General features: G+C 50.8%; 18 protein-coding genes across 18 annotated transcripts; 10 read left to right on the forward strand and 8 right to left on the reverse strand.

The window, feature by feature from the left end:
• Positions 1 to 119: 119 nt before the first annotated feature.
• Positions 120 to 1,605, forward strand: BCR37DRAFT_348004 (metallopeptidase; the record flags this gene model as incomplete). The annotated part of the gene is made up of 2 exons (XM_040867812.1): positions 120 to 291; positions 332 to 1,605. The coding sequence occupies 2 exons, from the start codon at positions 120 to 122 to the stop codon at positions 1,603 to 1,605; spliced, it is 1,446 nt and encodes a 481-aa protein (XP_040724830.1).
• Positions 1,606 to 1,745: 140 nt separating this feature from the next.
• BCR37DRAFT_380361 (uncharacterized protein) lies at positions 1,746 to 4,135 on the forward strand. Its single transcript, XM_040869470.1, has one exon. The coding sequence runs from the start codon at positions 1,796 to 1,798 to the stop codon at positions 4,031 to 4,033; it is 2,238 nt and encodes a 745-aa protein (XP_040724831.1). The 5' UTR covers positions 1,746 to 1,795; the 3' UTR covers positions 4,034 to 4,135.
• A 64-nt stretch (positions 4,136 to 4,199) lies between these two features.
• On the reverse strand, positions 4,200 to 6,124 carry BCR37DRAFT_387730 (or S-antigen, N-terminal domain-containing protein; the record flags this gene model as incomplete). The annotated part of the gene is made up of 3 exons (XM_040870557.1): positions 4,200 to 4,279; positions 4,314 to 6,019; positions 6,063 to 6,124. The coding sequence occupies 3 exons, from the start codon at positions 6,122 to 6,124 to the stop codon at positions 4,200 to 4,202; spliced, it is 1,848 nt and encodes a 615-aa protein (XP_040724832.1).
• Positions 6,125 to 6,488: 364 nt separating this feature from the next.
• Positions 6,489 to 9,313, reverse strand: BCR37DRAFT_44757 (WD40-repeat-containing domain protein). Its single transcript, XM_040872304.1, has 3 exons — positions 8,800 to 9,313; positions 7,142 to 8,744; positions 6,489 to 7,099 (listed from the first exon to the last, which is right to left on the reverse strand). The coding sequence occupies exons 1-3, from the start codon at positions 8,814 to 8,816 to the stop codon at positions 6,854 to 6,856; spliced, it is 1,866 nt and encodes a 621-aa protein (XP_040724833.1). The 5' UTR covers positions 8,817 to 9,313; the 3' UTR covers positions 6,489 to 6,853.
• Positions 9,314 to 10,648: 1,335 nt separating this feature from the next.
• Positions 10,649 to 10,822, reverse strand: BCR37DRAFT_337717 (uncharacterized protein; the record flags this gene model as incomplete). Its single annotated transcript, XM_040867274.1, has 1 exon — positions 10,649 to 10,822. A coding segment is annotated over one exon (174 nt), but the record flags the coding sequence as incomplete, so codon positions are not given.
• A 160-nt stretch (positions 10,823 to 10,982) lies between these two features.
• On the reverse strand, positions 10,983 to 12,916 carry BCR37DRAFT_380366 (uncharacterized protein). Its single transcript, XM_040869471.1, has one exon. The coding sequence runs from the start codon at positions 12,812 to 12,814 to the stop codon at positions 11,045 to 11,047; it is 1,770 nt and encodes a 589-aa protein (XP_040724835.1). The 5' UTR covers positions 12,815 to 12,916; the 3' UTR covers positions 10,983 to 11,044.
• Positions 12,917 to 12,993: 77 nt separating this feature from the next.
• BCR37DRAFT_380367 (Pex12 amino terminal region-domain-containing protein) lies at positions 12,994 to 14,146 on the forward strand. The gene has a single exon (XM_040869472.1). The coding sequence runs from the start codon at positions 13,095 to 13,097 to the stop codon at positions 13,992 to 13,994; it is 900 nt and encodes a 299-aa protein (XP_040724836.1). The 5' UTR covers positions 12,994 to 13,094; the 3' UTR covers positions 13,995 to 14,146.
• On the reverse strand, positions 14,017 to 14,321 carry BCR37DRAFT_393322 (uncharacterized protein; the record flags this gene model as incomplete). Its single annotated transcript, XM_040871290.1, has 2 exons — positions 14,017 to 14,146; positions 14,191 to 14,321. The coding sequence occupies 2 exons, from the start codon at positions 14,319 to 14,321 to the stop codon at positions 14,017 to 14,019; spliced, it is 261 nt and encodes an 86-aa protein (XP_040724837.1).
• A 109-nt stretch (positions 14,322 to 14,430) lies between these two features.
• On the forward strand, positions 14,431 to 15,129 carry BCR37DRAFT_402862 (uncharacterized protein; the record flags this gene model as incomplete). Its single annotated transcript, XM_040871945.1, has 2 exons — positions 14,431 to 14,716; positions 14,753 to 15,129. The coding sequence occupies 2 exons, from the start codon at positions 14,431 to 14,433 to the stop codon at positions 15,127 to 15,129; spliced, it is 663 nt and encodes a 220-aa protein (XP_040724838.1).
• A 57-nt stretch (positions 15,130 to 15,186) lies between these two features.
• On the reverse strand, positions 15,187 to 16,486 carry BCR37DRAFT_45587 (SGNH hydrolase-type esterase domain-containing protein). The gene is made up of 3 exons (XM_040872306.1): positions 16,422 to 16,486; positions 15,859 to 16,378; positions 15,187 to 15,818 (listed from the first exon to the last, which is right to left on the reverse strand). The coding sequence occupies exons 2-3, from the start codon at positions 16,070 to 16,072 to the stop codon at positions 15,244 to 15,246; spliced, it is 789 nt and encodes a 262-aa protein (XP_040724839.1). The 5' UTR covers positions 16,073 to 16,378; positions 16,422 to 16,486; the 3' UTR covers positions 15,187 to 15,243.
• A 421-nt stretch (positions 16,487 to 16,907) lies between these two features.
• On the forward strand, positions 16,908 to 17,528 carry BCR37DRAFT_45595 (uncharacterized protein). The gene is made up of 3 exons (XM_040872307.1): positions 16,908 to 17,025; positions 17,067 to 17,467; positions 17,513 to 17,528. Exons 1-2 carry the CDS (start codon positions 17,015 to 17,017, stop codon positions 17,398 to 17,400), a joined length of 345 nt encoding a protein of 114 aa, XP_040724840.1. The 5' UTR covers positions 16,908 to 17,014; the 3' UTR covers positions 17,401 to 17,467; positions 17,513 to 17,528.
• BCR37DRAFT_45965 (Aspartate/glutamate/uridylate kinase) lies at positions 17,244 to 19,361 on the forward strand. Its single transcript, XM_040872309.1, has one exon. The coding sequence runs from the start codon at positions 17,612 to 17,614 to the stop codon at positions 19,142 to 19,144; it is 1,533 nt and encodes a 510-aa protein (XP_040724841.1). The 5' UTR covers positions 17,244 to 17,611; the 3' UTR covers positions 19,145 to 19,361.
• Positions 19,074 to 20,120, forward strand: BCR37DRAFT_45887 (uncharacterized protein). Its single transcript, XM_040872308.1, has one exon. It carries the CDS (start codon positions 19,207 to 19,209, stop codon positions 20,032 to 20,034), a length of 828 nt encoding a protein of 275 aa, XP_040724842.1. The 5' UTR covers positions 19,074 to 19,206; the 3' UTR covers positions 20,035 to 20,120.
• A 418-nt stretch (positions 20,121 to 20,538) lies between these two features.
• Positions 20,539 to 21,184, forward strand: BCR37DRAFT_402864 (40S ribosomal protein S15a; the record flags this gene model as incomplete). Its single annotated transcript, XM_040871946.1, has 2 exons — positions 20,539 to 20,671; positions 20,925 to 21,184. The coding sequence occupies 2 exons, from the start codon at positions 20,539 to 20,541 to the stop codon at positions 21,182 to 21,184; spliced, it is 393 nt and encodes a 130-aa protein (XP_040724843.1).
• A 307-nt stretch (positions 21,185 to 21,491) lies between these two features.
• Positions 21,492 to 22,100, reverse strand: BCR37DRAFT_340176 (domain of Kin17 curved DNA-binding protein-domain-containing protein; the record flags this gene model as incomplete). Its single annotated transcript, XM_040867353.1, has 1 exon — positions 21,492 to 22,100. A coding segment is annotated over one exon (609 nt), but the record flags the coding sequence as incomplete, so codon positions are not given.
• Positions 22,101 to 22,320: 220 nt separating this feature from the next.
• BCR37DRAFT_332016 (Pre-mRNA-splicing factor 38) lies at positions 22,321 to 22,869 on the forward strand (the record flags this gene model as incomplete). The annotated part of the gene is made up of 1 exon (XM_040867046.1): positions 22,321 to 22,869. A coding segment is annotated over one exon (549 nt), but the record flags the coding sequence as incomplete, so codon positions are not given.
• A 154-nt stretch (positions 22,870 to 23,023) lies between these two features.
• Positions 23,024 to 24,039, forward strand: BCR37DRAFT_399055 (C-4 methylsterol oxidase; the record flags this gene model as incomplete). Its single annotated transcript, XM_040871768.1, has 2 exons — positions 23,024 to 23,145; positions 23,201 to 24,039. Exons 1-2 carry the CDS (start codon positions 23,085 to 23,087, stop codon positions 24,037 to 24,039), a joined length of 900 nt encoding a protein of 299 aa, XP_040724846.1. The 5' UTR covers positions 23,024 to 23,084.
• Positions 24,040 to 24,130: 91 nt separating this feature from the next.
• Positions 24,131 to 24,896, reverse strand: BCR37DRAFT_348060 (leucine-rich repeat-domain-containing protein; the record flags this gene model as incomplete). The annotated part of the gene is made up of 2 exons (XM_040867817.1): positions 24,131 to 24,702; positions 24,755 to 24,896. 2 exons carry the CDS (start codon positions 24,894 to 24,896, stop codon positions 24,131 to 24,133), a joined length of 714 nt encoding a protein of 237 aa, XP_040724847.1.
• Positions 24,897 to 24,934: the final 38 nt, after the last annotated feature.

A 24,934-nucleotide genomic window follows, 5' to 3' on the forward strand; every position in this document is an offset into this window, starting at 1 on the left:
CGCTGCCGGGGCGAAGTTGTGTGGTTCAAATGCAAGCTTTTGCGTTTTGAGCATGAGCTCGACGCCTCTCCTAACGACAACAGTAAAGAAGGCGAATCAAGCTACTCAAGTTCTGCTATATGCGTCATGTTGCTTCATGCTGTATCAGACAGCTGCAAAGCATTCAAGCTATCTCACAAGGATGTTCTAGTAAAGCTAGGACGCTACGATTTGCTACCACACGCTCTGTAGGAGAGACATTCGGTCAACCGCTATCACAGACACATCCACATCTAGTGAAAAGAAATGAGCGTAAGTCGCAATTGCGCAGTAAAACAATACTGATTTGCAGTGACACCCGGTATCAGTGCAAGTGAGTATGAGCTAAGGCGTACACTACTGGCAAGAAAGGTACCTTCAGGAAGTGTCATTTTTATTCCTGGCTCAGGCCAGCGCTTTATGCGTGGTCATGCTTTCTACGAATTCCGTCAGAATGCAAATATGTTCTACCTGACGGGCTTGGATGAGCCAGACACAGCGATGATCATGATCACTGACGGTTCTCCAAAGGGCTACCGTATGCATCTTTTCCTCCAGCCGAAGAATGAGGAAGAAGAGATGTGGACTGGCTTTCGCACAGGCTTGGCAGCAGCCTTTGACGTCTTCGGAGCTGATGCTGTCAGTGACATGGATGATATGCACAGAATAGCCAAAGAGCAAGCAAGATCCGCCAAACATATTTACTTTGACAAGGTCAAAAGTCCAGATCTGGCTGGTTCCAAACATCACGAATTTGTACGTGCAGCTGGAGATTCAAAATGTATAGCAGTCTCTCCACTTGTGCACAGGCTGCGTAGTGTCAAGAGTGCGGCGGAGATCAAGCTTATGCGACAAGCTGGGCAATTTTCTGGTCGAGCATTCAATGACACAATGAGCCAAGGTTGGACTTCTGAAGCCGCCGTTCAAGCTGAACTGAGGCATCGTTTTGTCAAACATGGAGCCCATCGCGAAGGCTATGTTCCAGTCGTTGCATCTGGTGATCACGCTCTGGCAATTCACTACACTGCAAACGTCGACCGCATCAAGCCGGACAGTCTCATCTTTGTCGATGCTGGCGCGGAGTTGGGTGGGTATCTCACAGACATATCACGAGCATGGCCAGCAGCGGGCATTTTCTCTGAAGCGCAGCGAGATCTCTATCAGGCCGTCCTGAATGTGGAAAAGGCTTGTATTGAGCTATGTGTCACTAGCCGCAACCATTCAATTCACTCCTTACATCATGAATCGACGAGGCTCATGAAGATGGAACTCCGCAATCTTGGCTTTTCTATCGTTGAGGGAGATGTCGAGAAACTCTTTCCACACAGACTCGGCCACCATATCGGCCTTGAAATTCATGATTGCTCGACACTCGGGGGATACGAGACTCTGTTGGCAAACCAGACCATCACAATTGAGCCAGGTTTGTACGTCCCCTACGATGACTCTTGGCCAAAGCATTTCCAGGGAATGGGACTGCGAGTAGAGGACAGTGTCGTTGTCGGGGAAGAAGCACCGACTGTCCTCTCAGCAGATGCTGTAAAGGAGGTGGCCGACATCGAGGCTTTGGGACGAAAGTGGATATAGATATGTCATCATATGTGAGTCTGATAGAAGTAATGATGGTGTTCCGGTGCAGTATCGGTCGAAACCACAGAAAGCGACGTCCGATCTGAAAAGCTCGCTCGAGACATCCACGCGCAAGCTGCAGCTAGCGCTGGCCGTCCCCACCACTATCTGCCAGAAGGTTATTGCTACGTGCTAGATGCTTTAGCTTATGAGTCTGTCAAATGGAAAGCGAAAGCGTGAAGAACCTCAAGACTTGGAGGATGAGACCGACAGTGACTCTGACTGGGAGAATCTAGCTCTCGACACCTATCTACCATCGCTTGAACCTATACTTGATGGCCATGACACGACGCATTCTGCAGAAGTGACAGTTGAGCTTTCCTCTTCCACAATCACTAGTAGACCTCATACACAAAGACAGGCTACGACTGCATTGGCACGGCGCGCTCGTCTTGATATTCACAAAGCACATATTTTGTGTCTCTTGGCACACAACGCTACACGCAACGCTTGGTGTCGGCATGACCGCATTCGCGCAGCACTAAAGCCCGTCATTGATTCTTTCAAGGTGAATCTCCACCCAAAAGCCACTTCAGCACAATACCAGCGGACTCGCGTTTTGACTGAAGGCCTTACAGGTGCCGTCGCCTTTTGGTCGAAGCGCTTCAATGTCGTGGGTCAAGGACTTTCTCGACCCAAATGGCGGCAGGACACACTGTCGTCGCACCAACACTCTCAATCAAAGCCGTGCACGTTCGCGGATTTCGTGTCAGCAGCAAAAGCTATGCGCGGATCCCGGGATATTGGTGCTCAATTGTTTGTGGCTTTTCTCCACTGCCAGGGACTGGATGTGCGGCTGGCTTGCTCGTTGCAGGTCCTGAGCTTTACTCTTGGCAAAGGCAATACCATTGTGTCTACAGCTAACGTAGAGGAGGTGTCCTCCGAGCTGACTTCCCTCCAAAATCTGCCAGCGAAAGTCACTGTGGTCCAGGCGACAACGCCTCGGAGAAGCCTGACAAGGCCTTCGCTCGGTGAACGTCCCGCAAGAAGACCAGAACCTGTGCAATCAGTTGTGGCCCCAGAGTCAACCGGGTCTACAGATGCATCACCGTTCCCAGTATACTGGGCAGAAGTCTTTGATCCTGCCGCTCAGAAATGGCTTCCAGTTGACGCTCTGTGTTCAAAGACTGTTGGGAAGCCTACAAAGCTTGAACCGCCCGCGGCTGATCATGGCAACCTCCTGTCTTACGTGCTCAGTTACGAAGCTGACGGCGCAGCACGCGATGTGACCCAGCGCTACGCAACACTGTACAATGCAAAGACTCTCAAACATCGGGTCGACTTGCGTGAACAAGGCAGTCAATGGTGGTGGGAGCAAGTCTTGCCACTCTACCGCTTACCGAAACGCCATCCAGGCCGTGCAGCCAAACGCGATAGGGAAGCTATTGAAGATGCATCGTTCCAAGCACTGCGCCTGAAAGAACCCATACCTTCCAATGTGCAGGACTTCAAGCGACATCCCGTCTTTGTGCTTGAGCGCGACCTAAGACGTGATGAAGTCTTGGATCCGGAAGCGCGCGAATGTGGCTCCGTGATTGTCAGCAAAGCCAGGCCGCCCATCATGGAACGGGTATTCCCTCGCAAGAGCGTCTTACAGGTTCGCAGTGCACAGCAATGGTATATGCGTGGTCGCGTCTTCCGACCCCTTGAAGTGCCACTGAAGTTCAGAGCCGCATCGATGTGGCAGCAGCAAGCTAGAAAGAGGCGTCAGCACCGTGATGATGACGACGACGATATGGAAGCTGATACACAGATCATGGATGATGTTCCCTACTACACGGAAGCACAGACTGACGCATACATTGCGCCTCCCGTCATTCAAGACGAAAATGGCAAATCTCTTGTGCCAAGGAACCAATTTGGTAATGTCGACTTGTACTGTGCCTCTATGCTGCCCGCTGGAGCACTGCATTTGTCATGCGGTTTGATGCGTTCGAGAGCAGTGGCGAGTCAATCGGACCATATTATTCAAACTTGGACAGACGCGCAAATAGCGCGCTACTTGCACGAGTTGGCATCTGAAGTGCTCGACATTGACGCTGCCCCTGCGGTCACGGGCTTCAAACATGTACAAGCAACCACAACGCCTACTGTGGATGGTATTGTTGTGGCCAGCTGTTATGCTGATGCTCTCGAAGTAGCAATTGATGCTGGTCTTGCATATATACAGGATCTGGCGGATGACGCAAAGAGTACACTGATTCTGCAACGATGGGCGAGCTGGGTGCAGCGTTTGCGTATCAAACACCATGTTGAGACTCGCTATGCAGGAACTGCAGAATCTGGTCCAGGTGGCTTCATGGCAGATGAAGCTGAAGAAGAGCCTGGAGTGCAAGATGAAGGTGATGCATCCGAGACTTATTCGTTTGAGTATGAGAGCGAGTAACGAACACCCTGAGGTCGTGATAGGGGAGTCAATAGGCTACGAAGCTAGTGAATATACACAAGAATTGGCATAATCCATAATCCAATGTCGTCTACCAAGAGGAATGTGAAAGAATACAAATCAATTCAATGATCTCTTGCCCGTGCAAATCGATCGTGCGTCGCCCTCAGTATGCCCGACCGATGATTCGCATGTCTCGCAGCTTGTGGTCTCGCCAGCGCGGGCTGTGGCGGCGCTTGCGTTCCGCTATGCACATGAGGTGCAAAGAAGGCCGAAACACCAGTCGTATGTGCAAGATGCGGTTGCTGTGCGGCAAAACCAGTCGTGACTTGATTCGGTGGGTTGTAGTGAGAACTGTGGCCCCCATGATCGTATAAATGCGGCGTACTTGTCCCTGTTCCCGGCGCTGAGTCGTTCATGTAGTCTGGGAGAGATGAGCTCAGTGGTGCTGCAGCAGCTCGAGTTGTTGCAGTCGTGTAGCTCGGTATGCGACTGAGTGAGATGACTTCTTCATCTGTGAAGGGTGCTGGAGTATCATCTGATGGCATATGACTATGCTCGACAGAGCTGGCGCCTGGGCGTAAATGCGGTGATGTGATGGCAGAGTTGCTTGCACCCGAGACAGGAATGGGATCACCACTTGCTGCTAATGAAGCACTCAACTCTGCCTCCGTGAAGGTCGGATGAGAATAAGAATTTGGCAGAGAGCGCAAATGAGGCGTGCTATGCCCTGATGCAGGTGTCACTGACCCTGTTGCATGCGCACTACCATTACCGACGGGTATCGGCGGCGTTTGATGTCCTGTGCTGCCTGGATTGGATGTGGTGAGGCGATTGAGTCCGGCCATGAGCGCACGACGCTGAACTTCTGAATCAAGAGTGCCAGCAGCACCGGCCTCGAATGAGCCACGCCGGCTGCGAGCAGGTGTATTGGCACCCGACGGCAAAGGCGTCTCAACCCCATCATATAGACGATCCCAAATATGTGATTCATAGCAAGGCAGCTGATTTGCTGGATCCGCCGAGTTCAAATTTGAGTAGGATGTCCCACCAGAGAAGAGTGTCGGTGGAATGAGCAAGCTGACAGGCAACGCGGCTCTGAGCTCCGAGATGTGGCCATCTGGATTCTGGAGACCGACAGTAAACTTGAGCTTATGCCGAATCTTGATGTGGACCACCTCACAATCCTGCGTGCACTTGTTGAGTGAACTGGGGATCGTCAAGCTTTCGTCAATGTCCCAATTTGGCACGTTTTTGTCAAGGTTGTCGATTGTACAAGTCGCAATGGTGCGATCCACCTCTTTCTTGGCTGGGGCACCGTGATATCCGTTTTCAATAGACAATGATTGATACTCCTTGAGAACGCACACGATTTTTGCAATCTGAAGACCCTTAAGAAGTGGCACAAGCTTGAAATTGATTGGAATCGTTGAGCCGATCGGGTAGGACTTTGTTGGGATAGAGATGGCGTATTCAATCTTATTTGGCCATGTGTTGTCGACAGAGAGCGTCTGGGCCATCTCCAATGAGTCGATAGACAGCGTTCGGACAACGCGCAGCGTCTTGTGTGTGGTGAGATTGTGCGCAAAGCCAGGCCTTTCAACCGTAGCAGTCATGGTGTACTTGATGGAGCCATAGTCCAATCCCTCAACAGTCTCTGGCAAATCACCTGGCAGAGTGACCTCAAAGGGATACTCATAATTGCCGGATCCCATAGACTTGTTGTGCGATGAGAAGGACATAAAGGACCAGGTATTCTCATAGATGACATTCTCCTCCTTCTGCAGACGACTCGCTTGCGATCGGTTGGCCATCAAATACTGTTCTTGCCACGATGCTCTTGCCTTGCCGCGCAGGGTCAGTGTGATGTTCTTTGCTTGGATCGGATCATGCAGCGACATGACCAAGACGCCCTTGAGAATAGCGCCTGGGCAATCTGAGGGATCGCCACGCAACACAATGACATCGCGATCTTGTGAATCAATTCTGCAGTCAGTATGCGACACGATGGAAGTCAACGGAGGCGTACCTGATTTCGAATAGCGTTGCGACATTTGCAGCAGTCGAACTGCTGCCTCTAAGAAGGTTCATGGTTTGCTCAGTATCAGCAGTATCCAAGCGAGTCAGTCAGACTAGTCGTGCTGGGCCCCCTAGGAGATAAGCGCCCGGTCTAGGCTTGAACGTGGCGATAGTTGTCGAAAACAATCGTCTGCTGGACGGCGCACGAGGTTGCACTGGGATGCAAGACTGAGGGGCGATGGAAGCCCGTGTATGCGATGCACCTGCCTCTGTATCTGGCTGTTTGGACCTCTTGTGTAGCTGCGACTGAGGCGACAGTAGACAGATGGACAGATGGCTTGGTGATTTGATCTTTGCTCGTGAATCGTGATGGCCGCCAGATGCGGAATTGACGGAAGTGAGCAAAATGACGACAGGGCGACAGGCGACAGACATGGCCTGGTATATCATCTAGCATATTGTACAACATCCTACCATCTAATGATCTGCTACCATTCACATACCCCTGTCTATAGGCAACCAAAAAACACCCAGGGTGACCACGACATAGGCAAGAAATTGAAAATGCGTGGGATGAGGGATCACCACTGACAGTCGCGACCGGCGAACATGTGTCAACGGATCAGAGCGCACAGGCTTCTACTTCCCTGGTCGGCGCCAAATACGAATTCGACCGTATCGCTTGCCAAGCGTCGCAATGAGCAAATAGTCCTCCTGGAAGAGGAGATCGGTCGGCGGCTGGTCGTCAATCTTCTTCACTGTGATGGGTGACAAGATGGCAGTCGACAGACGAGACTCGGGCTAGATAGATGTTAGCATAGTTCGGGCCTTTTGCGGCCAGTTGGTGCGCAACAAGGCGCATTGATTGGACCCAACTGATAAATGTCGGGCCGATTCAATTTTGCGTCTGACATGTGCACCCCAAAACCAGGTCTCAAGAAAACTTACCAGATGAAAGACAGTTCCGTGCGCGACTTTGGTCCGTGATTTGTGGTCATGCGAAGTTGTGATGAGAGGGCGATGAGCCTCGTCCGGCATCTGTAGAGCCTGTGATGTTAGCTCAGTCTTTCGAGACCACTCCGGTCGTACCTGATTTTTTGCAGCCTTATTGGAAGGCTTATGTAGACTGGCGATGGCAAAGTCCCAGAGCAACAGATTACCATCATCAGCAACACTGCCAATCCTGTAGCTGTACTGGTCGCATTTCCACTGATCAAAGGCAACGGCCGTGATGAAGCTAGAATGACCTTGACAACGCGCAACGATGCACGACTCCAGGAACGACCAGATGGTCACTGTGTCGTCCTTGCCGCCCGTTACGATATACTGTCCATCAGGCGACCAAGCAACGCACGTCAAGCCGCCGTAGTAAGATGAATACACATCGAGCAGCTTTTCGTCTCTGAAATTGATCACTTTGAGACATCCGTCATCGCAGGTAACGGCAACGTGTGTCTGATCTGGCGAAATGGCAAACGCAGTACATGCCTGTCTTGAAACGCCAAACGAACTGACAGGATTCGTCTTGGGCGCTTTGAGATCATTGCACGATTTGTAAATGGGAAATGCTGGATTTCGATCGGGATCTTCACCAACATTCATATTGTCTGCAACCAGTTGCGCATAAAAGTCAACATCTTCGCGGTCTTTGTCATATACCACCAACAAACCATTCGCGTGTGTAGCCATAAAGAGTGACTCTGATCCTGGCAGCCATTGAATGGCAGTCACAGCGCCGGGAGCAATACAGCGTTGTTTATTGAACCTCAAATATTTAGTCGATACCGGATCATACCAGCAAATATCACCCGTGCTCGTTCCAATCACAACATCCATGGATCGTTGCGTCTTCGTGACTGCATTGATATCATGGCAGGTGATTTGCGCAAGGGAAAACAAGAGTTTCGATAAGGGCTCATGCTTCATCGTTGCTTTGGCACCAATATCAAACATGGAGATACAGCGAGTCATGTTTCCCAGGACTAGTACATCTTCGCGATTAGGTTCCAAGAGTCTCGTGTTGAGTGCTGGATCCGTCACTGCTCGAGAGACATAGGTGGATGTGGTACCATTAGCAGACGTGCCTGTTCGTTTCTTACGCTTGCCAGATCCATACGCAGCATCAAATACAGAACTTCCTCCGAGACTCACGGCTTGAGAATTGATGCGATCCATGGGCGAACCAATCATATCGAAACTGCTCGACAGCGTGGGTGGCGTTTGATCAAGTCCGGCTTGTGCATGCGAGCTTTGTGTCGTGACACTGTGTGTCAAGGCATCGCCGTTTGTATCACCATTACTGCTTGCTGCATCATCATGTATCGCATGGCCGTTTGTCTGTTGTCCGTTTTCATCCATTGTGAGTTTATCCATGATGGGCATATCTCCTTGTGACAGAGTCCGCACAACAGGCAGCGTCACAGGAAATGGACTGGAACCATTTTCCTTTGTATTGCTCTTACGAACGAGCTTCAATTTGAGGCCATTACTCCATGGCGCAGCATATGGTGTCAGTGGATTAGGATTTGGAAGAGGCTCCGAGGGGTGTGACGCTGGGAAGGCGAGATTAATGTCGTCTGTTGCACGATACGTGCCTTCACTCGCAACAAATTGATGTTGAGGCAGTGCATCATCCAGCTTTTCATATTTGTTGTAGAAATGTTCAGGCCGTACGACAACAGGTGCCGACATGCTACAAGGTTGTGCGTTAGTGTCATCATCATCGGATGTCGTGACATGGGGCTTACGGCATAGGGACAAACATGACGGAGCAGTCAGACTTGAGGGTCTAGTATCTCCTGAGTCTTTTGTTGAAGTAATCCAAGCGATGGTGGTAGAGTACAAGTGTAGCCTTGCAGCGCGTCGTTCCGAGGACGAAGTCGCGTTGCTGGTAGAGTAACGCTTGGGTTGCTCCTCGATCGGCAAGTGCTCCGCCGATGATGGTCGGCGCGGTCTGAACAAGGCTCTAGTCGATACAGACAGAGTCACTATACAAACCTAGCGATCTTGACGCAGTGCAAGCGGCTGCAAAATTGTCGTCCCGAATACCGGGTGCGTATAGGATACGAGGAACTGTAGGGAGATGGTCGCGGTCCGGGTTTTACAAAATTTCGCGGATCAAGCGTGTTACCAGCTGGCCGTTTCGTGCTTGCCTGGTATGGTAGTCTTGACGCCGACCTTGTATGCAGCGGTGGTCCCCGGTAAGGGTTTGATGTAGTCGGGTCGCTGTGTGTGATGGATGTGCAGTTGAGTGATTTTGTGTGTGGGGAGAAATCATCCAGCGCAAAGTGAATCATCCCACGACATTGCCCAAGGATGAGCTGCCTTAGCCGGTGGAAGACCAGGGGGAGTAGAGGAGGGTTAGATATAGAGAAGAGATGTCTGTATGAATGCTGAAAAGGTGAAGATATCAATATAAAGGGCGCCATTCGCAAGAGAGGCATGCATATAGGAAGCAGCAAATCGTGAAGAAAATCAATGTTGAGCAGAAGCGGCCGCAGTAGCTGCAGCATGGAGCCGTGCAGCATTCTCTTCATGCTGTATTCGTGTATCGCAGCACGAGGCAGGATGTTCCCTTACGGGTCGTTCATGCTCGAAATCCATACGTTCCATCTCTGCAGCTGCAACATAGGGACCATTGTCGCGGTGTGTTTGGCATCCAGCACACGTACATCCATCGCCGCACTGACACGCAACACCTGGTAGAGAGCAACCGGGCACATCAAATAGGCCTTCCCAAAAGGCAGGATCCAGGGGCTCGTTTTCTTCGGTGTAGTGGTCCAATCTGAGTGCATCTGCTGGTGGCTGTGATGGCACCAGCTCCAAGATGGGTACCAGTGCTGCTTGGTCTGAGACTGGCGCACCGCCGTAGAATGTAGAGAACGAAGGCACACGCAAGGAAGTGTCTTCTTCCGTCGGTGTTGGCTGGCCGTGTGATCCCCTCTTTGAGCTGCAACAAGAAATAGTAGTTTGCTGAGTATTGACCGACATTTGAAGTGCTTCGAGAAGGCTTGCACGGTCTCGTGGTGTCAAGCCGTTCAATAGCGGTCGCCACTTGCCTTGTCCAACTCCAGTCACTGCAGGCCACTGCCAAGCCATCAGATCTGTATTGATGCCAATTGACCGCGTCGAAGGGTAAGCTTCGCGTGGAGGCAATGGACGCGCAACACGCTGTATAGAAGTCGTATTCGATGCGCGTCGAATAGGTGTTGGGCGCTGCGATGTCATTTGCGATCCGTCCAATGGCTGCGTCAACACACTCTCATAACAAGCTGGCATCTCCGCATCAGGTTCAGTGGGGGAGCTGCTTGCAATCGAACGTCTTCCAGCATGAGGCGATGGGTAGGGCATGGAGTTTTGAGTCTTGACAGTGAATGCATCGAATGTATGCAGGAGACCACCATTCGTAGCGACAATGCCGGTTTTCTCCTTGATACCCTCTTCGCTGGAAGGCTGCAGATCATTCGGTGGTTGCTTGACTGCTGCATCATCAGTCGGGACATATTGATACACAGACACCGGACCAGCGCACGAACAGGGTTGTCCAGCATGACACTGACAACGATTGCCAGGTGCTGACTCTGCCGCTGTATCACCACAAGCGCATTTAGTATGCGATGACTTGATCTTCCTCAAATCACGACAATGAGGGCATTGAGAGATGGGACGGCCCTTGCGCCGGATTTCAAAGAGGGGCCGATCTGCGTGTGTACAGGCGCTTGAGCGATGGCCGCGGATGCACTGGGAGGTCAGATCATGAATGCAGACGAGAAGAGAGAAGGCCGTACTGTTGCGCAAGCGTGTTTGACACCTGCGACGATCATACAGGCTGGGGGCGTGCTGGCTGCTGTCGACCGTTAAGCATATCCGGTGCAGTTTAAGCTTCATCTTCCAATCGTGCTGCGTGCACAGACATTTCCTGGTTCAGATGGCGACAGCAGCCAAGTACTTCCTTATCCTCCATGCTACCGACCCTATTTGCCTCTAAGTAGATTACCAGACCTCCAGGATCAACCGCAGATCAAGCGGATCCTGCCACTTCATAAACAGCACCTTTGCTTCCTCCTCGCTCAGCCCTTGGTTCGTCGCCACTTTCCGCAACGCCTTTTCAATGCCTTGCAAGAACCCCTTGGCCGCACCACAGACATAGATGCGCCCGCCTTCTTTCGTCATGACGCGCCAGATGAGTTCACCCTGACGCACCACTTCATCCTGGACGTACTCGCGCCTACCCGCTTGCGACTCAACAATACAGTGCTCAGCAGACTGCAAATCATTCCCATAAATACTGTCGAATTGCGAATCACGACATCCCTGAATCACATACACCTTACCCGCACATTTCGCAGACGATACACGACGTTGGACAAATCCACGAAACGGAGCAATACCCACGCCAGCACCCACGAGAATCATGGGTCCCGTATCGGCGAAATCTTTTGTGAAGGGATTGGCATGCAGTCCACGAAACATGGGTAATCTTCCTTCTCGCTTGCCATTCATGAAATCCAGTGCGAGTCGCTCGAGGAAGCCAGAGCCAACACCAGGTCTCGGGACACCTTTATAGCATGGAACTTCAGCGACCGTAAAGGCAAATTCAAGGGTTCCATGATTACAGCTTGGATCTGATGAAAGGGAGTACCACCGTGGCATGAGCTGTGGATAGACGGCGAGCAGACTCTCCAATGTTGGTCGCGCACTTGGGAAAGCAGCAAGAAGATGCGGTAAAGTAACAGGATCCCCTGACCGCAACGCACAAAATGCCGCTTGTCCCTGCCGGGCGCTCAAGAAGAGCAATACTTGCTGCTCTAGTGGATCTCGTGTATGTGCCGCTAGTAGCCGCAAAGCAGTCTTTTTGATGGGACTTGCTGAGATGTCTGAACACCAGCGCAAGATGTCTGCTTTTGTGGTTTTCAATGATCTGGCTTCTTCATCACCCCACACAGTGGGCCAACGACCACCTTGTGTTTTCAAGAGGATAGGTTGTTTTGCTGATTCGAGTGACTCGCCGCATGCGCGTAATACTGCATTGATACTCTCTTCGTCGTTTGCTGTGCAAACACCGAATGATCCACCAACAAGCCATTGTTCGCCTGGGCCGAGCGGGTATTCTGATACATCAATACTCATGTGATAGACACGTTTCGATGCACCATCTTTCGTCATGCGATGCGCATCGAGAATGGGCGCCGAAAAGACTTTGTGAGGTGGATGTGGTTGCAAGTAGTCTGGCGGGTGGACCAGTGAGGATAACGCGGAACTCTGTCCGTTTGTGGAGTTGTCACGCTGCGGCGATACCGGAGGCGACGGAGGGGACTGTGCAGGTTCCAAGGTGATGGATTGCTTCGGTAGCGCGGGAACACTCGTTAGCTTGGCACCAGGCTCAAACCCAATCAAATCAATCTTGAGCGCTTTAAATGCTGGATTCTTTTGCAAATCTGCGAGCTTTCCCTGCCAGCCTTCAATGTCCGGCAGCCGTACAATAGAATCCAAGTCAAATGTAACGCCCGAGCAACACGCTGCACAGGTACTACCTTCTTGCGTATTCACAAGCACTTCCGTATGCGACTCCCCATGACTCAGCGTCTGTATGAGTGTTTCCTTGCCGTGTGTATGCACGGGACTTTGATCCACAGGCTTGGCAGGATCACGAGTTGTCAGAGACGCAGCGAACCCGAGACGTTTCGCTTTCGTTCGTGGCCGAAGGAGGACTGCGGGTGCAGTGACGGGAGGATGGCAGACACAGGCGGGGCCGCAGCTCATATTGCGTAGTCTGTGTGCACCTAGACGGAGAATATTGGAGTAGCGGGCTCTTTGTAAAGTAGTGTAGTAGTTGCTACTTCTGACGGCCGAGGAAGTAACAAGGAACAAGGAAGCTGCCCGCCCGAGATTCAACCAAAAAGAGTGGCGCCAGATGATCAGATAAGCAGCAACACGTGCAGCGATTACTGCTACTCCTACTACTGCTGCTGTACTATTGCTACTGCTGCTATTGCTACTGCTACTGCCACTGCTACTCCTACTGCTACTTCACTGCTTCTACATGGACACTCCTCCAGAAACAGTCTCCTTCGACTTCGCAGCAGGTGCAGACATCATCCGTGCCAACCAAAAGGATCAGTACTACACGGCATACCTCATGTCACAAGTACAATCGCTTGCACGACGATTTCTCGGTTCTCGCACAGTCAACACGCATCTTGCTGAAATAGAAACCGGTGCAAAGCTGACCTACCTCGGTCTAACAACCCTTGTTGCTCAGCGCACACTTGGCGAAGAGTACTGTGACATTACTTACACTGATGCAAGTGGTAAATCTCTGCCGAGCGCTAGAAGAAGAGCTGCTTTTGTAGCGAGCTCGACACTCGTTCCTTACATCCTGCACAAGTCATGGCCGCAGGTCAAGCGGAAAATTAGCAGTCGGCTTGGAACAGAGTCCAGAATTGGAAGAGTATTTGAGAAGGCCGTCTCATCGCCTACACTGCAGACGCTCGCGAATCTGCATCTGGCATTGTTTTACTTTACAGGCGCTTACTACACCATCACGAGGAGATTGACAGGGTTGCGCTACATCTTTACGCGCAAGATGGAGCATTCTAGCGAACGAGTGGGTTACGAAGTATTAGGCTTCTTGATCCTCCTACGTATGGGATTCCCCATCATCAGCAGTCTATTGCCTGCTTCGTCAAGCAAAGAGATCTGGCAAACATCCGCTGAAGCGCCCGTCCAGATTGATTTGGAGGACACATCACGCATGCCCTTCCTGGATGAGCAGGGACGCAAGTGCACCTTGTGTCTGAGTGACATGCAAGATCCAACAGCAACGAGTTGCGGACATTTGTTTTGCTGGACTTGCATCAGTGAATGGACGCGAAGCAAACCGGAATGTCCTCTTTGTCGGCAAACTGCCCATTGCTCTCATCTACTGCCTCTGCGAGAGTAGAATTCAAGCTTGTGTCTAGTGTTCAAAAGTCGATGCACATCTGGCCAATGATTTTTTCAAGATCAGCGACTTCCAGATATAATGCTGCGTCTGCGCCTTGCTCTTCACGGGCCTTGGCCACTGCACGATTGAATGCTTCTTCTGTAAATATCCTATAGTTAGGCACATGCATATTGATGACATTGAGACTCTTTACGTGATGAGTTGCGCTGCAGCTGTAGCACCGGCCTTGCTCAGCTTCATGTCTTTATTGGTGAGCCACTGTTTCATGAGCCGCGCGACTAAGGTAGCTGGAATGCTGCATCGCTCGTCCTCGGAAGGTTCCATGGCAGACAAGTGTAGCTGTAGACGCGGTATATGGTCATTTGGGCGCGTCGCAATCAAATTGTCAGACCATGACCGCACGCACATAAAGCAACACCCTCTACCAAAAAGTATGGACTATCAGAATCGTGTTGGCAGCAAGTTCGGAGGTGGTGGTGTCGCTGGTCAGTCAGAGACCAATGCAGCACGTCGAGAGCGACTTCGTGCGCTTGCCGCAGAGACGATTGATCTTGCCAAAGACCCGTACTTCTTTCGCAACCATCTCGGCTCTTTTGAATGTCGCTTGTGTCTGACGGCGCATGCCAATGATGGCAGCTATCTGGCACATACGCAGGGAAAGAAGCATCAGCAGAATCTTGGACGTCGTGCAGCGAGAGATGCGCAGATGAGCCGGGATGGTCCTGGTGCCGCAAATGACCTTCGCGTCGGTGCAGCCGTACCAATCCGCCACAACGTCCTTCGCATAGGTCGACCGGGATACAAGGTACAGAAAGTACGGCATGAAACAGGTCGCTTGGGGCTCTTCATCCAAGTCTCTCTACCACAAATTGAGCCGGGTTTCAGGCCACGCTACAGATTCATGTCTGCATTTGAGCAAAAAGTGGAACAACCAGATCGGCAATGGCAATACCTCATCATTGCAGCAGATCCATACGATGTGATTGCCTTCAAGCTCGAAGCAAGAGAGATTGACAGAAGCAAAAATACCGCAACAGGTATGTGGGAGCTATGGGACGCGCCTACTTATTCTCTTCAATTTTTTTGGGCAGAAGATGTTCAGACGTTCAAGGGCGTTCCTGGCCTCAAATAGATGGCCAAAGAACCAAGTCAGCAACAAAGTAAGACTTCAACCAGTGGAGTTGTTCCTTGTATAGTTTGCACATGAGTTCTCTGGCAGATACCCTTGGCCATACTACAACGTGTATCAGCAACTGAAATACTCTGCGTAATCGGAAAATGCATCTCGAAACAACGTGCACATAACCTTCCCAATAGCTTCAGCACCCACAGAGCTCAGGTGTGTCGAGTCGCCTGCTGATCTTCGGTAGGTCAACGTGGTCTTGTACCCTGCAGCTTCATACGCATGTCGCGACGCTGTCGTCAGGTCAAGCACGGTGGCATGTGTCAGATTGCCTGCTGTCTGCGTGATGTTGCGCGCCCAACGAAGGTTACGACCGACGTGACCGTCCGGAAAGATACTGGTGCGTGAGAGCGGCGTGACGAGTACTGGCTGTGCACCCGCAAGACGTACGCTATCAACAAAGTGGATCAAGTTTTTGAGCATCACATCGGCGTCCACCTTGTGCTTTTGGTCATTGTGCCCAAACGCAATGGTTACAAATGTGCGATTGAAGTCGTCCTCATCATCTTTAATGATCTCTAGGACATCTGCCCAATGTTCTTCACGATACTGAGAAGAATCGCTTCCGCACACGCCTCTATTGAGCCCTAACGAGTCTGTTGCAGGAAGAAGATGCGACAAGAATGCATCACCCCAGCCTATCTGGTCAGCTGCTATTCATCCTCTTCTTGTGCTTACCGCCACCGCAAGTCTTATGGTCAGCTGTAGGAGGTGGAGCTGTCGTCGAATCGCCAGCCAGTATGAAGCGAATGGGCTTCAGGTTTGAACTCTTTGATGGCTCACCGTCTTCGGTACAAGCAGCAGAAGCATGTGTGCTGCGAGATGGCGTTGATGCGATCTGTAGGAACAGTGTGAAGGAAGCTAAAAGTACAAGCCATACGTGACTGACCATTGTGCCACGATCTACAGGCGAGAGCGCATCTTCTTAAATCTGCGAAGATTTTGTGTGTATCGCTTATCTTGCAGCAAATAAACAGCAGAGATTGATTTGCTTACACACAAACACTATCGGTTGCCTGGAGTCATGGTCATCGATGATGTCGAAAGTCTTTCAAACGCTTCGCAAGCAGGGAGCAATCAAAGGGAGGGCTATTACGACAGAGCACTTCTTGTCGAGAATTGTTCCCCAATGAAGCAATGCAAGAATAACGTCGCTCATACCTTGCTAGAAGTCATGCGAAAGGATTTGAGGCCAAGCCTGCGCACCATTAGCGTCAACATTGAAGAAAAAAGTATCTTACCAGTTCAGCAGCACCCAAACAAAGCCTGTAACGGATAGCAGGCATAGAAAACATGCGAGATCAGCTGCTTGACCACGCTTTAGACCAAAAATGCGGTCCCAGATACCCAGTACACCGCCTAGTCCGCCGACAAAGACGAGCCAGGAAGAAAGTAACAGAACATAGCCCCAGAAAGCTACATTCGCAGGGTCTGATTGAACAATCATAGCATTGTTTGCTTGTCTTTGAGCTTTTGAAGAGGAGAGAGCATTCTCTGATGAAGCGGACGAATCAATGAGGAAGGCAAAGCCGTCCGTGTCATTCTCAGATGAGCTCGTAGCGCTAGTCTTTGCGCTCTGTGCAAACTTGCGCCTTCGTTTTAGCTTACGCACACTGAGTGGCATGTTTTCTTCGTTTAGCCTGTCAGCCTAGCCAGCACTGCCTTGCATGCGCGCATATGAGCTTGTGTAGTAGCAGAGTCAGCTTCATGGGCCAGGACGCGTCGTTTCCGAATCCTGCAACAGAGCGCGACCAGCCAGCACCACAAACAACCAACATCCAATTCAGAGCTGCGGTTGGCCTAGTGCAGCTCAAGGCAAGTTCGATCAAGCAGGATGTCGCAAAGGTACAGCATCCGAACCCAGTGGTTCCAGCTCACACGTATAGGTACGCAGGAGGAGCAAACCCGTATGCTCGAGCAACGCCATACTCGCAGACAGATCAGCAACTAGAGCAAGAGAATGACAGTAATGTCGACCAGCTCCGCAACAAAGTCTCCTTCCTGAAGGATGTATCCATCAAGATTGGCGAAGAGACGCGCAATTCCATGGGTTTTATGAATGACATGAATGACGACTATAGCAAGCAGCACGATACTATGAAGCGCGTCAAGAATAGATTGCTGAGGGCAGCGGACATGCAAAGCTGGGGATGGTTTCATGGCTTCATCTTTCTGGTCATTGTCTTCATCATCTTTTTCCTGGTGTACCTATTCAAGTAAGTCACAACAGACTCTTGCATTTTGCATTTCGACCAGTCTTCTGCAAGCGACAACACGTTTCTCAGAGGTCAGTCTCAGAGGTCAGTCCTGCTGATAAACTGATGCAGAGCAGCTCACCTGTCTTGATTTTTGTGACTGTTTGCACCATCGATAAATTATCTCAACAGCTCATCGGAACACATCGCATCCAGTCATCATCTAGCAGGTCTCTATGAACGGCCACAGCGCACCGTCGCTCCTGAGCAACAACGCGAGCCATGGCTGGGTCGTACAAAAGTTTGGAGGTACCTCAGTTGGCAAATTCGCATCACAAATCGCGCAAGAAATCGTCGCGAAACATATTCAGGACTCACGACTCGTGCTTGTATGTTCTGCGCGGAGTGCGGATACAAAAGCGGAGGGAACCACGAATCGCTTGATAAAGGCATGCAAGGAGAGTGAAAAGCTGCCAAAGACGAATGAGTACAAGAAATTGGTGCAAGTGATTCAACAGGATCACAATGATGCTGCGGCTTTGTTGATCAAAGACGCCAGTATCTTGGCAAAGCTCAAGCTTGACATCGCAGAAGCCTGTGTCTTTCTGAACGGCTTACTTGGCGCCGCGCAGTTTTTGCAAGAGGTGAGTCCAAAAACGCTCGACAACGTGCTTGCTACCGGCGAGAAGCTCTCCTGTCTACTCATGGCTGCGCTACTCAACGATCGAGGAATCGATGCGGAGTATGTGGGTATGGAAGATGTCATTGGCGAATATGACGCAGCGAATGGACTTGATCAAAAATTCTACGATTTCGTCTGTGAACGCATGGCTCGGCGTATTGAAGCATGCGGCAATCGCGTTCCTGTCGTGACTGGCTACTTTGGCGTTGTACCAGGTAGTCTGTTGGCAATGATTGGACGTGGCTATACAGACTTGTGCGCGGCGTTGATTGCTATTGGATTGAAAGCAGAAGAGTTGCAAGTATGGAAGGAAGTGGATGGTATCTTCACAGCAGATCCTCGCAAAGTTCCCACAGCACGTCTTCTCCCTCGGATCACGCCTGAGGAGGCTGCTGAACTCACGTACTATGGGTCTGAAGTGATACACCCCTTCATCTCGAATCTTGTGGTGCGTGCACGGATCCCAATTCGCATCAAGAATGTCGAGAACCCAACTGGTGCTGGAACCGTCATTTTTCCTGATGCAGATACACGGAGTGGTTCAGCGACCCCCATCAATGTACCTCACAAGAATCCTCTAGAGACCATCAAGATGGGCAAAACGCCGACAGCTGTAACCATCAAGGATGATATCATCATCCTAGCTGTCGAATCGAATCGCAAGGTCGTGTCGCATGGCTTCTTTGCGCAAGTCTTTGGCATCTTGGACAAATGGAAGCTGACCGTGGATCTCATCTCCACATCCGAGGTGCATGTTTCGATGGCCATCAATGTCAACGTCAAGCTGGCGGCGTTGAAGGGCGTTGAAGATGATTTGCGCAAAGTTGGTGTTGTTGTGCGGAAGAAGGATATGGCCATCTTGTCACTTGTTGGCAAGCAGATGAAGAACATGATTGGTGTCTCTGGCAAGATGTTTTCTACCTTGGCACAGGCTGGCATCAACATTGAGATGATTTCTCAGGGTGCGAGTGAGATCAACATTTCATGTGTGATCAGCGAGAGGGATAGTATCAAGGCGTTGAGTGTCATTCATCAGCACTTGCTCACGACCAACTCCTTTGCAGACAAGGGATGGTTATTTAGGTAGACGAATCTGTAGCACAATTTATAAACTTCTCGCCGCAACGAACCACACCAGGTTGACGACAAATGCAAAATAGAAGCATCGTCCAGGCGTGTCTGCACGCGAGAGGGTATGCTTCCGTCGCAGCCGTCCCCTCCGGTGCCATCAAAATTGATCCTGAGGTCTTCAATCGCCAATCCGTCAAGCCTGCAGGATCACGCAAATCCATCCTGCATGCAGATTATGTCGACTACTACCGGCGGCATCGGACCATGTTGCTCTTACAGCACAACAACTTGACACAGGCAGACTTGCTGAAACTACGAACAGAGTTCAAAGCGCTAGGTGCGCGTATACGGATCGTACGTGTGGGTATCTTTCAGCATGCAGTCAGAGTGGCTGAAGTGACCAAGGCGGATGAAGCACTGCAGCAACTAGACGTCAACTCAAAGCAAGTTTATAAGCTCACGAAACGACTTGGTCGGGAACGGCTGGGTGTTGGACTCAGGCTCACTGATCTATTGTCAGGACCTATCTGTGCTATAACATTTAACCCGTCGCCGCAGCAAGCGTCAACGGCGACAGAAACGAGGGAAGAAACAGTTTCCAACGATGCCGTTGAGCCTGAAGCACTGCAAAAGGTGCTCTCTCTCGTGAAGTCCACAAACAACAAAATGCTGCTCCTTGGTGGTAAATTTGAAGATACAGTCTTTGCTGTGGACGCACTGGAGCGTGTCTCACAGCTTCCTGCGCTGCCCATCTTGCAAGGCCAGCTGCTGAGTTTGCTGGGAGCTAGTGCACAGAGGCTCGTTGCGCTGCTTGGTAGTCCTGCACAGAGACTGGCTGCGACTGTGGATGGCCGCCGTGTGCAGTTGGAAGAGGAAGGGTCTGATGGCTCATCCAAGTCTGCATAGGCTACAATGATCTCCATATCTGCGCATAGGAAGCATTTCACGACTAAATTGAGTGCTGAGGTGTGACTGCGCGTCCAGAAAACATTTTGTGGGAATTTTCGCTTCTACAAAAGTTGAGGGAAGCAGCAGCACAGCAGGAACAAGACTCGACTACATCTGCTAGCACCGACTTCCCTTCTGCTACTCAGAACGCCCTATATGTATGTGACTCATGACTCTGGGTGAACTGCCAGCTGCATATTTCCACGACCACTGTCTCTCTCTTCTGTGAGAGTGGGAGAAGAGAATTGAATAGCCTATGCTGCTTTTTCCTTCTGGGCCGGACATCAGGGCGCTACCGCAGTGTCCCTGATCACCCGCGACACCCGGAAGTCGATGAGCACATTGAGCTTGGAATCCCTGCCCTTTCCTCTCTCGACTTGTTCGAGTCTGAGCAACCGCTGGCAGAGACACCCCAAGTTCAAAACATGAAAGAGTCGGTAGGCTAATACACAACAGACAACTATGGTCCGTCAATCTGTTCTCAACGACTGTCTCAACAACATCGTCAATGCCGAGAAGGCTGGCAAGCGTCAGGTCTTGATCAGGCCTTCATCCAAGGTCATCGTCAAGTTCCTTGAAGTGATGCAGAAGAATGGTAAGTCATGGTCGACAGGAGAGATGTGAAACGATGGTTACGGGTCCCGCGATGTTGCACAACCGACACCAAACCGAGCGATAACTAGGCGCATGCTCATCCGCAAGGAGAAGCTACGGCATATGTCTTTTAAAGTTACGGGAAAGCAAAACACGTCGCGTTCTCCGGGTCGCCTTCCTCTAGAAGCGGACTATCATATTTCTCGGCACATCTCTCACGTCTTGTCTAAAGACAAATCGCTAACGGACTTCAGGCTACATTGGTGAATTCGAGGAAGTGGATGACCACCGTTCCGGCAAGATTGTCATCCAGCTCAACGGTCGTCTCAACAAGTGCTCCGTCATCTCCCCTCGCTTCAACGTCCGTCTTAACGAGATTGAGAAGTGGGTCACCCTTCTTCTTCCTTCGCGTCAGGTCGGACACGTCGTGCTCACCACATCGCGCGGTATCATGACACACGAGGAGGCTCGTGCTAAGGGCACTGGTGGTCGTATTCTCGGTGTCTTCTTCTAAAGCTGTCTCTAGAATCACTTCCTACCTAGCATCATGCATTACTCATCATGTTCATTTATGTCCGCGCTGCCGTCCCTTGTCTTCGCCGCTGGCGTTCAGCTTCTTCCATGACGATCCGCTGGGCGTTACTCATCGGTCTCGCTGTTGTACTTGGGGCTGTAACTGGCTTTTGGCCTGCTGCCTTTGACAAGGAAAAGACACTCGCCTTCTTCATGCCTGTTGCAGCAGGTTTTGCGCCAAGCGTCGTTGCAACCTGCACCGGCTTGCCAAAGCTGATCTTGATCTTCTCCTCTGGCTTCCTCTCCAATAGTGAACTCGACATGTCTGTTTCTAGACCATCACTCGTGTCTGTCTTGAGACGCGCCGCCTCTTCCTGAGCGCGCTTGACTTGCTCAGACAACAGCGCATTTGTCCGTTCCTCATCGCCCTTATCCAGTCTATCTTTCCTGCGTATTGCTTCTTGTCGAGCAAGCGCTTCAGGTGAGTTATCGATCCACGCAACAAACACACCCTTGTCTGTGATATCCACACGACAAATCCCTTCGCGACCGAGTGATTTGATGAATTCCGTGAGTGTCTTCCAGTGTGTACTGTTCATATGGATATGATCCTTCTTGCTGATGTATTCCTGATAGAAATGATTGGCATTCACCCGCTTCTCACCATGCGACGTACGCAACAACTGCAAGAAATCACTCTTGAATTGTCGTGAATAGTCATGGATCTTGCGCGCTGGATTCTGACCAACAGCAATCATGGCGCGAACGTGAGGTTCACTATTGGTGTGTTGCTTGAAGCCATTTCCATCACGCATTTGCTTTTCACAGACTTGACAGTAGAAGCGTAGGCGTTGAAGGCCTTTTGATCTCATGCGATTGGCGACATCTTTGGTTGAGCCGCGTTCTGCTTTCGGCATGATGTAGCAGAGGATTGTTCTGGCGCAGGGCTTTTGGTCTGCTTAGCTTGTTTGGTGAGTTGTGTGGGTGTAGCTGGGTGTCAAATTGCACTGTCAACGAACAACTTTGACAAACACCACCAAGACTACGACTGTACAAATGGGCCGGTAGAAGCGCATGTCAGAGGAGAAGAAGAAGCAAGAGCCCTTCTACAAACAGCGAGGTCAAGCATCAGCCGATACCACCATCCATGGCGTCAATCCTGCCTTTCTGATTGAAACAATCCTACGCGAACGCATCCTCGACTCGCTCTACTACAAAGACCAGTGTTTCGGCCTGACTGCTGCAACGATCCTGGATCGTATTGTAGAGTTGACGTATGTCGGTGGCAGCTATGGCGCCAGTCGACCAACAGAGTTCATCTGTCTCGTGTTGAAACTGCTACAACTCTTACCAGAGCGGGAGATTGTCCTTGCTTATCTACAGGATACATCCTTCAAGTATCTTCGAATCCTGGCTGCATTCTACGTACGTCTGACGTTTCCTGCAAAACTAGTCTATGAAACACTGGAACCGCTATTACTGGATAAACGCAAGATTCGCGTTCGCAATGCAGCTGGAGGATGGCGGATTGAGCATGTGGATGAGATTGTGGATAGGCTGCTGACAGAGGCCCGGGTGTTTGATGTTGCGCTGCCGAATCTGATGGCCCGGACGTTGCTGGAGGACTTGGATGAGCTTGAGCCGCGTGTGTCGCCGTTGCAGGCTGAGTTGGAGGCTTCTGATGAGGGTGATGGCGCTCTATAGCCTTTCTTTCTGTCTATACTCTACTCTCTCTACTCTTTACTACTCTGTACTCTACTCACTAATTCGTCGCATCACGTGCATGTCACACCACCCGATTTCTCGCCCAAAATGCGAAATGTAAAATAGAAAACACTTACACGCCAACCTACCTCTGCTGCACCCTGTACCACGGCCCATTGGTCACAGAGCACACAGCAATGCTCAACGCGACCTACTCCGCCATCCTCGCATCCACCCAGGCCACCCAGCCGCAACTCAGTATGTTTTCTTCTCGAAACGCGCGCGCCTTACATAAGCTAACCACCTCTTACAGACTTCCTCGAGGCGCTCTGGTCAGCCTACTACACATGGGTCAATAATGATGTGATTGCAACAGGCATCATGTCCTTTGTCATCCACGAAGTTGTCTACTTTGGCCGGTGCATCCCCTGGATCATCATTGATAACCTCAACCTCTTGCAAAAATACAAGCTACAGCCCGGTAAACGGCCGACTTTGCAAGAGCAATGGAACTGTACAAAGCTCGTCTTGCTCTCTCACTTCACCATTGAGCTGCCACAAATCTGGCTATTCCACCCAATGTGTGTATACTGGGGCATGAAAACCAACACGCCCTTTCCATCACTCCTGCAAATGGCGGGACAGATTGCACTGTTCTTTGTGATGGAGGATACCTTCCACTACTTTGCGCACCGTGGTCTGCACTACGGCCCTTTTTACAAGCACATCCACAAGCTCCACCACAAGTTCTCTGCGCCCTTCGGACTTGCGGCAGAGTATGCGCATCCCTTGGAAGTCATGATTCTCGGAACAGGAACAGTCGGCTCGCCCATCCTGTACTGCGCATTGACCAAGAACCTGCACCTCATCACAGTGTATGTTTGGATTGTACTACGGCTATTCCAAGCAATTGACGCACATTCTGGTTATGACTTTCCCTGGTCACTCAATAAGTTTATCCCTTTTTGGTCAGGCGCAGACCATCATGATTTCCATCATGAAAAGTTCATTGGTTGCTACTCGACATCGTTCCGTTGGTGGGACCACCTTCTTGGTACAGACAAGTTGTACAAGACGTATCGCAATACTCAAGCGGCGCGTAAAGTTGGCATTCAGGAGCAGACCGAGGCAGCCAAGGTGAAGGCCCTCTAGGGAAAGATTCTTTCTTGTCATCTCTTCAGGTTCATAGACAGTATCGGTGGAAATATCAATTTCGCATCGCTTCATCATGGTCGCTCTGTATTCAATGGCTCATCACTGTATCGCGATCTGGTAGACGTCCTTCTGCCAGCATGTTTTCAAGTTTCACCACTTCCTGCATGGTTGTTGCACTGAGAATCGCTCTGTGTATACGTTGTCGCTCGGCTTCACTCATCCGACCCATGGCCGTCTCACCCCCCACATCAAACGTATTCGATTTTGTACCTGCAATTTGAGCAGCGAGCGGTGTCATGTCTTCAAGGGAACTGCCGAATAGTTCCCTTGCTGCCGTGCGCTCTGATTGTTTGACTTTAGCATAGTCGAGAATCCGTAGTGATGGACACCGCCAAATGATCCAACTGCGGTAGTGTTGTTGTTGGGTGACTGGATTCCCCTGCAATACAAGAAAGCATAGTCGTTTTAGTTGAGCGAGCGGTTCAAGATCACTCAGGCTTTGTAAGAGATTCTGTGTGAGGACGAGGCGTTCAAGGTTCGGGATACCGGTTGCCAGGGAATCCGCTAGACTTGCGATCCGATTGCGACCGAGTAGGAGCATTTTGAGACGTGGTAGTTTTGGGAGATTGCCAAGATGGCGTATCTCATTGTCTGTCAAGTCTATAAAGAGCCCTGTTAGCGCTTGACTCTGCCATGGGAGGTGATGGATTACCGATCGCATCGTTCTGGTCGCGCGTAACACCGAGGTTTTCAAGGACGGGGATCTTATGTCCTCTGAGATCTAATTCGCGATCTTTCAGCGGGTTGAGGAAGGATGGTGCAGCTGCGATGAGGTCTGCTGTAAGTCTGACCATGGAGATGTGTAGCAACCTGGTGAGAGTCTTTTCCGTGC

Source organism: Protomyces lactucae-debilis (genome assembly GCF_002105105.1).
Source record: "Protomyces lactucae-debilis strain 12-1054 chromosome Unknown BCR37scaffold_11, whole genome shotgun sequence".
NCBI lineage: Eukaryota > Fungi > Ascomycota > Taphrinomycetes > Taphrinales > Protomycetaceae > Protomyces > Protomyces lactucae-debilis.